General features: G+C 41.6%; 1 protein-coding gene across 1 annotated transcript in view; it reads left to right on the forward strand.

The window, feature by feature from the left end:
- Positions 1–11,024: 11,024 nt before the first annotated feature.
- The window catches only part of LOC307003452 (neprilysin-like), a 51,881-nt gene continuing 49,560 nt past the window's right edge, over positions 11,025–13,345 (forward strand). Inside the window, exons 1-5 of the mRNA XM_079621854.1 lie at positions 11,025–11,101; positions 11,345–11,440; positions 11,534–11,652; positions 11,949–12,014; positions 12,767–12,901. Of these exons, the coding sequence (XP_079477980.1) occupies positions 11,383–11,440; positions 11,534–11,652; positions 11,949–12,014; positions 12,767–12,901 (378 nt within the window). The 5' untranslated portion in view covers positions 11,025–11,101; positions 11,345–11,382. The remainder of the gene's footprint in view (positions 11,102–11,344; positions 11,441–11,533; positions 11,653–11,948; positions 12,015–12,766; positions 12,902–13,345) is intronic.

A 13,345-nucleotide genomic window follows, 5' to 3' on the forward strand; every position in this document is an offset into this window, starting at 1 on the left:
TGGACTGGTACAACATGAATAAATAAATAATAACCATGTCCACTACAGAACAGGACATGTTTTACTGGTTGTACAGTATAAAATAAATAAATAATAACCATGTCCACTATAGAACAGGACATGTTTTACTGGTTATACAGTATAGTATAAATAAATAAAGAGAACAAGACATGTTTAACTAGTTGTACACTATAAAATAAATAAATAAAGAGAATGTCTATAGAACAGGAAATGTTAGAAACAATAAAATAAATGAAAAAAAAAAACAAGTAAACAGAAAATGTCAAGAGAAACAGGGCCCATCAACAACCGTGCATGTGCAACCGCCTTTAGAAGGCAACTCACAGCCAGGTAGACTACAGATTGCAAGTCAAAAAGACGAGCATGTCAACCATAGCTGGTTTAAGCCGTGAACGATGAGCCGTCACAATGTTTCCCCTGTACTAAATATTCTCTCTGATGGTGAACTAGTTGCTGGGATACACAGATACTTTCTTGCCAGCTTGCTCAAAGTGGGGTAGCTCACTTTGTGACACTTCCACCAGGCTAAGGGATCATCTTCGCTGTCAATGGAGGGGGTGAGGTGGTAGCTGTTGAGCTCAGCTGTGACGGCATCATCTACCAGAACCTGTACAGCTAGTGTGGTGGTGCTGCTCTTCAGCAGACTCCCCAACGACCTCTTGGCCTTCTTTGGTGGAGGTGGGGCTGGGACTGTCTGATCCCGGGGATCAGTGGCACTGTTCTGAAAGACCACAGAATAAAAACAAAATTGAACATTTGGCCCAGTACATTTTTTTTTTTATCCACCACACTGCTCATAATTTACTTTCCAAAACATATTTTTTCAAAAACATTTACCTTTCATCTCTGATAGTACCCTGGTCGTGAGAATTGGGACACGCTCCTCACTGACATATTTGGTTTTAAATCTTGGATCCACAAAGGATGCCATGTCCAGCAGATCTTCTGCGGCCTGATCCCACTTGGCATTCAGGTACTGGAGGACCTTTGATTTGATGGATGAATCAGAGCTTGAGTGTTCAGAAGATGGAGGATTGGCTTTACAGAAGATACACTGACGTAGCTCTCCCCCGACAGTGCATCGGTGAAGTCCTGCAGGGGAGAAAGGGCCTTGTTGATGGATTCAAGAAGGTCAATGTCCTGCCATGTCGGTACCAAAGTGCCTGAGGCTCTTGTCGGCCGAGAGAACCAAAGCCACCGCCTTCTGCTGCTCCAGCACCCTTTCAATCATGTGCTGCTTGGATCCCCATCTGGTTTGGCATTCTGTAACCAGTGCATGTTGTAACCATTCTGTAACCAGTGCGTGCCTCTGTCAAAGCTCTCCTCTTCTTCCAGCTGTGAGAAAAGTGTCCCACTATCTTTTTGCACAACTTTGTAGCCTTGTCAATGCGAGCATCATCTTTAGTTGCGTTTTCTAGAGATAAAATGAAGTAAAGACAAAATCCAAAAGTTAATATATATTTTTTCCTAAATAAACGCCAAGTCATCACCACCAGTGGTGAAAAGTATTTAGATCCTTTACTTAAGTAAAAGTACTAATACCACACTGTAGAAATACTCTGCTACAAGTAAAACTCCTGCAAAAGTATGTGTACTGTATATATAATCAGGTAAATATATATAAATAATTAAAAGTAAAAGAACTCAATGCTGAAAACTCATTATGTTTTAGAAAGTGTAAACAGTTGTTTGTTTAATGGTCTAATCATTTCAGCTGGACTTTTATATGGCTGTGTATAAATTTATAATAAAACATAGTATTTTATAATCTGTTTTGTGTGCAAAAATCTAAATTTAAAAAGTAACAAGTAACTAAAGCTGTCAGATGAATTAGTTAAATTCTACCACTGGTCATCACATAAGGCATAATACATGTAGCACTTTGTATCTATTAACACAAGTTATAGCAACAAATACTAGTGAAACAGAAATAAAGGTTTATTTAAATTAAATTAAATAAATTTTATGAAATAAAATAAATATATGATTGTGTTAGCTAAGCTTCGAGATCTATACAATATTATGTCAGTAATAAAAATAATTTCCCTTATAGATTTAATGAAAGTTACAAATATAATATAATATAATAATTACCAACAGCATTGTGCAACAGGTGCCCAAAGCATTGTAGCCTCTGCCATTTGTTGAGTTCGGCAACCTTCTTTATATTGCTGGACACAACCCCCATGAATCCAGGGCATCCCTTAGGCCAACGGAGATGTTTTGTCCCGTGTGGTCCTCGGGGAAGTAGGAAGTCTGAAGGCATTTGCCGATGAGTTCGTACTCGGGCGTAATATAGTGCACAGTTAGACTTATGTATGGTTCCGTAGTGCGTTTGGACCACAGGTCGGTGGTGGATGAAAAATATTCTATCTTTCCGACTCCAAACTCTGCCTGCCTGTTCATAGAGTTGTGGGATAGCTACCTGTGAGAAATAGGTGCGGGATGCGATTTGGTACCATCTGTCTAGTACAGGGGTGCCCAATCCTGCTCCTGGCGATCGACTGTCCTGCACAGTTCATCTCCAACCCTAATCAAACCCCTGGTCTAGTACATCCAGAAGCTTTTTGAAGCCTTTCTTTTCCACTGTGTGGATGGACATCATATCTTTGGGCAAATAGTACGTTATGGCATTGGTGATTTCGGTATGTCTCTTTGAGTTTTTGTCGTACTTTGTGCCACTAGCAAAAGCACTTGCTAGCGAGGCTTGTTTGGCTAACGTTAGCTATGGCCTATTAACGGCAACAGGTTTTTCTGGGGGATAGTATCATGCACTCATCATAAAGTGGCTTGTGGTGGTTCTTAAGATACGAAAATAGGTTTGTTGTATTGCCTTTTGAAAAATTTGCGATTTGAAAATTTGACATTCGAATATTCGTTTTTGTTTTGTTTTTTGCGCTTGAATAAGGCCGGCGACACACTGGCTGCGTGGCATGTCCGTTTTTATTTCGGCACCCATGTTAACAGGTTGGAGTTTGCACCTGCTGATACATGAGAAAACGCGTGCATGCTAGAAAAAGAACCAACGCCTAAGATGTTTATATGTAATTTTGACACGAATACATATTAATAAATGGAATTTTGATGTTTGAAAGTGATAGGTTTTGACATAAATGCAAATATAAACTATAAATATTTAAAATATTATCGATTATACTGGCCAGACCGATCTACTGCGCATGCGAGTAGAGCGGACCTCAGCAGAAAGTATAAATACAAGTAGTCTGCGTCCGAGCTGTCGTGTACGCGTCCAAACTGGAGTATAGCAGAGCCTTAAAGGGTTAGTTCACCCAAAAAATGAAAATAATGTCATTAATGACTCACCCTCATGTCGTTCTAAGCCCGTAAGACCTCCGTTCATCTTCGGAACACAGTTTAAGATATTTTAGATTTAGTCTGAGAGCTTTCTATCCCTCCATTGAAAATGTATATACGGTATACTGTCCATGTCCATAAAGGTAATAAAGACATCATCAAAGTAGTCCATGTGACATTAGTGGGTTAGTTAGAAGTTTTTGAAGCATCGAAAATACTTTTTGGTCCAAAAATAACACAAAATAAGACTTTATTCAGCATTGTATTCTCTCCCGGGTCTGTTGTCAATCCGCCTTCACTACTCCACAGTTACGCTGCTGGCGTAAGACGCTGATGACGTGTTATCCGGTGGGGAGGGGGGATACATGTGGAAGTGCATGATGAGCTTGTGTTTTGGGTTAAGCTGCGTTGTTTTGACATTGTGGAAAATAATAGAAACAACATTTATTAGACTTTTTACCCGTTATTATCAATCTAAATTAATCTCGTTTTTAATTTAACTTAATTTCGTTTTTCTTTATTTAAATTTCGTTTTTCTTTATTTAAATTTTGTTTTTTCTTTATTTAAATTTTGTTTTTCTTTATGTAAATTTCGTTTTCTTTATTTAAATTTCGTTTTTTCTTTATTTAAATTTCGTTTTTTCTTTATTTAAATTTCATTTTTCTTTATTTGAATTTCGTTTTTTCTTTATTTAAATTTCGTTTTTTCTTTATTTAAATTTCTTGTTTTCTTTATTTAAATTAAGTTTTTCTTTATTTAAATCTACCCTTTACTCTGTCAGTAATTTGTTAGTCAGAAAAATATTAGACTACCTTAAAAGTAGTGCTTAATTTAACAGACCTGTGTGTGTGCGTTTTATATCACTATAGTGCAGTGTCCACGTTCTCGGAGCATAAGCCCAGCCCGCATTGAGGCGCGCCGCTTCCCGCTCGCGCTGTTCTGTAGTTTTTTAAAAGTTTATTAATTCTGAACGTGTCGCGTCTCACGTGTCTATCTATATTGCACCAAATCGACACTGCACTCCCTTGTGAAGTCGATTGGATGAACGGTTATCGAAATAATCAAAATGCAAACAGACATACAGACACATAGAGATTCCTGCTTTTATTAGAGAGAAGATTATGTTCAGCACCCTCTCTCCGAAGCTTAGAATATTCGATGTTCATTACTACCGAAGCTTCGAAGCTCAAAAAATGGTATTCGGACCAGCCCTAATACTCCGTCTGCATGTCGGACGGGCTGCATCATAAACAAAATATCACATAATTATCGTGAGACTTTCGATATGATATCGGGCAACGTAATATCGCGATAACGATATTGATTCGATATATCATGCACCCCTATTTTGATTTACTCCTTAGTATGTTATTCTAATGTTGATCTAGCTTAGTAGTCTCATATAGCAAACAAACTAACACAAAGAATACAACTTTCAACACACTCAAATGCTGTTTAGTATGATAGTGTAACATTAGACCAAATGAAACAGCGCTGCATTATCTCAAATAAACGGACCTGTGTGAGTAATAATTCAGCACTTGTAGGTAGTTCCCTATCAAGGGAACTCCCGCTGCGTTTACGCTGTGGGAACACTTCCAAGTGTCTCGTCATGAAGCAAATGTATAATCAGTCCAATGAATGAGCGGGACGTCAGGTGACGTCATAGACCAGGAAACTATAAATCACCCCTGAACGCAGAGCGTGACAGCTTCTGTTTCTTCAGCGAAGCGCTCTCTGTGTGAATCGGTCTGATTCTGTCTGTCTTATTTATTGTTGTCTGTCAAGTTGCAATATATATTTTATGGCAAAAAAAGAGCAAACAAGCGTTGTGTTGTTCCCTGCCCACGTTATTTTACGAGCGGGGACACACACACATCAGCTTGTTTGGGAGTGGAGCATGTTAACAGTCAGTTCTCGAGGGGACTGCCTGTGAGCATTGCTAGAAGCTGTCCGTGAGGACGCTCTGCTCCCGCCGGCCGTTCTTCGAGGATGACGGTTCGGTTCGCGTTCCTCGAGGCGAGGGTCCCGCTGTTGCCGAGGCGCGGCGGGGACTCGTTTCGTGGGGTTCGCAAACGGATCTGACAGCGGGGGTTGAGACGGGCGCGCCCTATCTCGGCTCTCATCTGCCAGATCCAGTGGCTTTTCTCGGGGAGAAGCACGCGCTGCGTTTCTCCTCCCCGCGATGAGACACTCATGCTGCGATTTCCAGTTCCGAGGAACTGGTATCGTTTATGTTTTGTTAAGAAAGAGAGAACAAAACAATAAAGAATATATACAAGAATATATATATATATATATATATATATATATATATATATATATATAAGGCAGATGTTTATGAGTTTCTATAATAAATAAGTTTGCTCATAACTCTGAATAAAGAGGAGCTTATAAAAGGAGGTTTTATCTAGTGCTGTTGCTAAGTTAAATAAATATTTACTGGCCAGCCAACATTATGAGAGTGAGAATATAATGAATTTATATAACTCTAAATCTCAGCCTCCTCGTCGGGGATTGCCGTTTAAAAAAAGCGCCCTATCTGCACACTGAGGTGTCGAGATCGTGGAATAAACCGGTTTCTATTTATGTGTTTTAAATCCCCAAACTTCTACTATAGTTATGGGTATTTAGTATCATGGTATGACAGAGCCTCGGGTTAAGAGACGCTTGCAAGCTATCTCTCTCCTGAGTCGGCGTCATTATAACCCCGACGCTACCCACCAGCCATCATAAATAATAGATCAATATTATTAAGCAGCGCTGGTTGGTAAAGTATATATATATTTATATATAAGGGCATGGATGAATGTGAGGATGTCAGCGCTGACGCTATTCCAGAATTGCGTCGCGCAACAGACAAAACTGTACCGGGGAGGGACGGTTTTGAGAAATCGTTTTTCCTCGGCGTCCTCTGGAGGGCGACTCTCTGAGGAGGGTTGCAGCGCTGCCAGTTCGGTTGTTTCCTGCTGGTGGCCACGGAGTGATATATATTAAGTTTTCTGATGTAAAGAAAAATAATATAAAACATGTCTGTTCTTCTGAACTCTGCGCTTTCAAATAAACAAAGGAATAAACTATTCAGCGGCGTTCCAGAGGATTCTTCCTCACCGATCTAATGTTCCTGAGACTGCTGGGAAGCAGTCTCAACCTACTAAAGCTCCTCGCAGCATAAAGTGCTGCAAAAAGAAAGAAAATAAGCCTGACGCCGAGGCTGCAGGCTTCTGAGGATGGTCCCCTCCGGGGTAGGACGGTTTTGAGAAATCGTTTCTCCTCGGCGCCCTCTGGGGTGCAACTCTCTGAGGAGGGTCGCAGCGCTGCCAGTTCGGTTGTTCCCTGCCGGTCCTCCGTTCAGGGCACCGAGGTGTCAGCGTCCCCAAACGATCCTCCGAGGAGGGTCGTAGAGCGGTCAGTTCGGTTTCCCTGCCGGTTCGCCGTTTCAGGGTACCGAGGTGCCTGCTTTTTCCAACGATCCTCCGAGGAGGGTCGTTGGAACTAGGAGTTAGAGGTAGGCAAGATCTGAGGACTGTCGTTATCTCTAATAAAACTTGGACAAGAAGTCCTGACGCTGAGGCTATCAGGCTTCTGAAGGTTCCTCCGGGGCAGGGACGGTTTTGAGAAATCGTTTCTCCTCGGCGACCTCTGGGGTGCGACTCTTTGAGGAGGGTCGCAGCGCTGCCAGTTCGGTTGTTCCCTGCCGGTTCGCCGTTCAGGGCACCGAGGTGTCAGCGTCCCCATACGATCCTCCGAGGAGGGTCGTAGAACGGTCAGTTTGGTTGTTTCCTGCCGGTTCGCCGCTTCAGGGCACCGAAGTGACTGTTCAACCAAATCCAGAGGCCAGACTCCAGAGACTGGTGCCCTTAGCAGAATTTCTGGCAGCGTGGTTACTACTGCCACATATTTCTCAGTGGGTCCTGCTCACTATAGAAGGGTTTCAGAATTCAGTTCGGTTCTCGTCCGCCCAGATTTCTAGGGGTCCTCCCCACAGTGGTGGACCTCGAGCAGGCTCTGGTTATGGAGCAGGAAGTGCTAACACTTCTGCAAAAGGAGCTATAGAAGGGGTTCCTCCTCCCAGCAGACAGTCAGGGTTTTTCAGCCGTTACTTCATTGTTCTGAAAGAGGATGAAGGGTTGCGTCCTATTCTAGATCTGCGTCAATTAAACGGCAGGTTTCAGAATCTCAAGTTCACAGTATGCTTACGCTAATATGATTGTGCACAGATTCAGTCCGAGGACCGGTTTGTCACAATAGACTTGAAGGACGCTTACTTATCTATCCATCCTCATCACAGGAGGTTCCTGAGGTTTGCTTTCAGGGGCGAAGCATACCAGTATCGGGTTATTCCATTCGGCCTATGTTTATCACCCCGCATCTTTACAATATGCGTGGATGCAGCTCTGGCTCCTCTGAGACCCCAGGGCATTCACGTATTATATTATATAAACGGTTGGTTGATCCTAGCTCAATCTGAGCATATGGCAGTTCGGTATCGAGATGTCGTCCTGTTTTATTTAAGATGTTGGGGTTGCGACACAACACCAAGAAGAGTGTGCTCCTCCCAGCTCAGAGGACCACTTTTCTAGGTGTGCTATAACGATTCGCCGTAAATGGGGTAAAACTAGGCCAGTCACTCACTGTGAAGCAGTTTCAGACTGTTGGGTCTCATGGCAGCTGCGTCCAACGTAATTACTTTTGGCCTTCTGTACATGAGACCCCTGCAGTGGTGGCTCAGGACCAAGGGGTTTTCTCCGAGGGGAAATCCGTTTTCACATGATCAAGGTCACGCGGCTATGCCTACGTGCCTCGGTCATGTGGAAGAACCTTGGTTCCTCGCCCAGGCCCAGTGTTGGGGGCTTCTTGTCGACGCATAATGCTATCGACAGATGTTTCCCTCACAAGTGGGGGGTGATCATGAGTGGTCACTCGGCGAAGGGTCTTTGGCAGGACCATCTTCCTTTTTGCACATAAATGGCTAGAAGTGATGGCGGTATTCCGATTATCTCAATACTTCCTGTCAGACCCGAGAGGTCACCATGTGCCTGTCCTTTCGGACAACACACTGATGGTCTCGTATATCAGAGCAGATATCCTGTTGAGGCAGGGGCTGAGGCCCGGGGAATGGACACTTCACCCTGAGGTGGTGGAGCTCCTTTGGGAGAACTTCGGTAAACTCAGTCTACCTTTTTGCATCGTTTATACTACGCATTGCCCTTTGTGGTTCTCCCTGATGCATCCAGCTCCGCTTGGACTGGATACGATGTACTAGGTGTGGTTGAGGCTACACCTGTACGCATTTCCCGATATCTTTGCTCCCGGGAGTTCTGGAGAGGGTTTGCCTGGTAGGGGCTCATCTATTATTAGTAGCCCAATTCCGGCCGGCCCGAGAGTGTTTCTCAGACCTACTGTCCCTTCTAGATGGCTCTCCCATGGAGATTCCGTTCAGGAGGGACTTAGCGTCCCAATCAGGGACACAATATTTCACCCTCTTCCGGAGTTATGGATACTGTGGGCTCGGCCTCTGAGGGGGCCCAGCTCATAGATTCAGGTCTCTCGACCGAGGTCGTGGAGACCATACTCCAGTCTAGAGCTCCCTCCACGAGAATACTGAATATGCATTGAAATAGAAACTGTTCTCTGCCTGGTGCGGAGAACACCTTCTGAATCTTGTTATCTGCCCTGATGGTACAATACTTGATTTCTGCAATTAATGTTTCTTTGCTGGGTTATCTCTGAGGAGAGATCCTTAATTTCGATTTCTCCGTGGTACATGAGGCTGAGGCCTGCACATACTTGGATTTGCACCTGGTAGGGTGATAGTCTTTCTTCACCCCAGGCCGGGTTGTATTCTTAGGTCCCTTCTAAAATTGCGGGTCATTTGTGCTGCAGGCCTTCTGTCCTCCACCTAATACCCCAGATCAGGAAAAACTTAATCTGTTATGCCCTTTCCGGGCTTTGGATGCTTATGTCCACAGAGCTGCCCTGTGGCGTATATAAGAGCAATTATTTGTTTGCTTTGGGTTAACTAGTTAGGTTGCCCTGCATCTAAACAGATAATGAGCAAGCAAGTAGTTGAGGCTATCTCACTTGCTTATGAAGCGGCCGGACAGCCTTCACCTTGGCTGTCCGGGCCCATTCTACGAGGAGTATGGCTGCCTCTATGGCTCTAATTTCGGGAGTTTCCCTTCACGACATTTGTGATGCGGCAGGCTGGCCCTCGCCGCATGCATTTGTCAAATTTTATGACTTGGACCTCTCCACTCCTGGGGCGAGGTTGCTTGCTTCTAGTGTGCGCAAGGTCTTCACACAGAACGGGCACTTGTCATTATGGCGTAGTGGGTATTGGGGTTCCCACAGCGTAAACGCAGCGGGAGTTCCCTTGATAGGGAACGTCTCTGGTTACGTATGTAACCTTAGTTCCCTGAGAGGGAACGAAACGCTGCGTTCGCCTGCCATACTTCCTGCATGCCCTGATCGACTTGCTTCAGGCTTTTCAGAAGCTGTCACGCTCTGCGTTCAGGGGTGATTTATAGTTTCCTGGTCTATGACGTCACCTGACGTCCCGCTCATTCATTGGACTGATTATACATTTGCTTCATGACGAGACACTTGGAAGTGTTCCCACAGCGTAAACGCAGCGTTTCGTTCCCTCTCAGGGAACTAAGGTTACATACGTAACCAGAGACGTTTGGTAGAATTAAATGTCCTCATTCCTTTATAACTGCGGGACTCGCGTGTGGCGCTGATATCTGTCTCTTATTAGCAATCGCGACCTGCTTCATACCACAGTCATGTTAAAAAACATGAATTGTTTTCACTCATCCATAAACATTATTAGATCCATCAGCATGACAGCAAGTCCCATCATTCCGCGTATCACTGCTTCATCAAACTACGCCTATGTTATTGTAAGAGGTTAGCGACCCCCTAGCGGTGAAAACAAATTACATATTGTAGCTTAAACTACCTTAGTTAACATGAACTAAGAATGAACAATACTTGAACAGCTGTATTTTTATTAACTAACATTAACAAAGATTAATAAATACTGTAACAAATGTATTGTTCATTGTTAGTGTTCATGTTCATGTTAGTTAATACATGAACTAATGTTAACTAATGAACCTTATTGTAAAGTGTTACCAATGTTTTACTTATGTAGACAGCACATGCAAATAAACAATGCTATCAGTGGGCACAATTTATTCTTAGTCAATTCAGATTTTGGTATTTTTCTTTAGATGAATGACAGTCTACAAGTTTTTCAAGACTTTCTGAAACAAGTATTTGTCTGTAAAGTAGGTCTACATATAACATGGGAAGAGAGAAAAAAAAGCATGTAATTGAACATGTCAGATGGATGGAGAAAAAGAGTGACAGATGAAGTGACAGAGTTACGAAACTGTAGGGGTTCGTGCCACATGGCCACCAGGCGGTCTCTATAATCCAATCACACACACATGATCTGTGCCCTTTCACAGGAAATGCTGAGACCCAAGCACTAATTAAAACAAAAGTACTGCAAATAGGATATGAGAGATTTAGAGAAACTGCTGGCCCACTTATTGAATTTCATTTGGGACCATGTTTAGCTGCTCTCTATGATGATGATTAAAAACGGAAATTTTCAAAGACTTGTTATACTGTCCAACAAATGCAATGATACTTTATATTATTTTTCTATAGGAGTGCTAGAGAGAGAAGAGAGTGGAAGCAGTAGTTCACTGACCAAAGCCAAAATTCTCTATAGGTCTTGCACCAATGAAAGTGAGTATAAAACAATTGGCTGTATAATTACATAGGCTCTTATATAAAATATAATATTTTCAAAAATTGTCAGAATGATGCTGTCATGACATTCTCCATGAATGTCATTATGAAATAACTATGTAGTTGTTAAATGAACTGCAAAACATGCACAGATTCTCAACAAACAAAAAAACGAACTAAAATGTAAATATTCATTGGCTGCTTAAATAAGCCTGAATTACTTTAATATTATCCTGACAGGCCTCATTGAACAGAGAGGTGGGGAACCTCTCCTCAAAATGCTGCCAGATGTCTTTGAGTGGCCTATAGCAACAGATGATTGGGACACCACCTATGGTAGGAGAAGATTTCTCAGTCGATTTTTATGCCTAACCCTTATTACCTTATATGTACATTGTATCCAAATTGTTCCTCTCTCCTCCTCTACAGGAATGAATTGGACAGCAGAAGATGCCATAGCCAAACTTAATGAGAAATATGGAAAGCAAGTCCTAATTAGCTTTTTTATTGGTACAGATGACCGATACTCCAATGCACACATCCTTCATGTAGGTGTGCACAACAACAGACTAATCCATGTTTACTTTTGTTTAAAACACTTCTCTATGGCAGAAAAAAAAAAACTTTCTCTACACGCCTATAACTTGTATCTCCAAGAAGTCAATCCAATGACTTAAAATCACATAATTGCTTTAAACAAACAGTATTATTGTTCATGGGTCTGTGAGGTTTTTAATTGGAGTAACTGATACAGGTTTATTAGGGTGACACTACATGTGGATGCATTGGATTTTCAATTAAGAATGAAAGGCTGATTGTCTCTTGGTTTTATTCTCTGTGCCAGTTCGACCAGCCAAGTCTTGGCCTCTCCTCAAGAGACTACTATGTGTGCACTGGGCCATACGAGGAGGTAAGAATTGCCTGTTAAACAGGAACAGGTGGATTTTGTGAAACTTAATTTTTGGTTCTTTCTTAGCCTATGTTTAGCCCTTTATAGCCCTTCTTTTTCTTTAACTCTATGTATACAATACAAAAGCTTATTTATGATATTTACCAAATATAGGAGTTACAGATGAAGCAACCCTTTGCCTCCAGCTTTACTTTGGATTTGCCCAGACCACACAAGTTAGAAGTGCAAGATAAGCCTGTACATCTCCTAAAAGATCCAACAGTCTGCTCATTTAAAATAAGAAATCAATTTGCATTTCATTTCTCTTAGAGAAACAGTCACTCTTGGACTGGAGTGTTCTGATACAAACTGTTAGTTATCATCAACTGATCGTTATTCAGTTCAGACTTATAAGTGCTATTTCCCTCTAATATTTTTCAGACCTGGTTAATTTGAAACAAAAAAGGCAATAAAGAAAGTGGGGAAGCCTCAATGGGACAAACAGATGGAAACACTTGGACCAAGATCTTATCTTTTGTTTCCATTTTGAAGATTATCAGGAATTATTATGTAACCTTTTGCAGGAAAGCAAAGGATGAGAGGAAATAAGGAATTAGCTTGAATAATTTCCCACAGAGTACACAAATGCTTCCTAAACAACTGTGAAGCCAGGATCTGGGTGCTGTCATCTGCATATAAATGAATAACATATGCATGCTAACAGGTATTGAATTTAGCACTCATGTGTTTTCAATTGGTTTTTGTTTTTTCAGGCCTGTGTGACATATGAGAACTTCATGACTGACTTGGCAAAGCTTATCCGAACTGACCGGAAGATGAAGGTTAATGACACTAATATCAGGCAAGAGGTTGCCCGGATAATGATGATGGAAAAGGAAATTGCTAATGTAAGCATGGAAAGCTTCAAAAATTCTGCGGTCTTAACAGACCCGATATACTATAGTAATCAACATCTTACAATCTATTGAGAAGATTAATAGTTACTGCAGCACTTAAATATCACCAGATGTTCACTAATGTATGCTGCAACAGCCTAATTTTTCCATGTTAGAAAATGTAAGGCAAGTTTTAATTGACTTAAATGTAATATTTTTTACACTGGTTGATACTGTTCATTACTTCTTTCTATAAGAACATTTTTAGCACTACATTTAGAGTTAAATTAGGTGTAGATTTCCATTTATTTTATATTTAATTTAATGTTCACATATTATAATTTACATATATTTTTATATTTATATCATTTATATTTCGTGTTCACTCCATTACGTTCGGCTGACACCCTTCACTAGAAGATGCACAACAATAACAATATAGCATTACAATAATGT

This window comes from Phoxinus phoxinus (assembly GCF_949152265.1).
Source record: "Phoxinus phoxinus genome assembly, chromosome: 8".
Taxonomy (NCBI): Eukaryota; Metazoa; Chordata; class Actinopteri; order Cypriniformes; family Leuciscidae; genus Phoxinus; species Phoxinus phoxinus.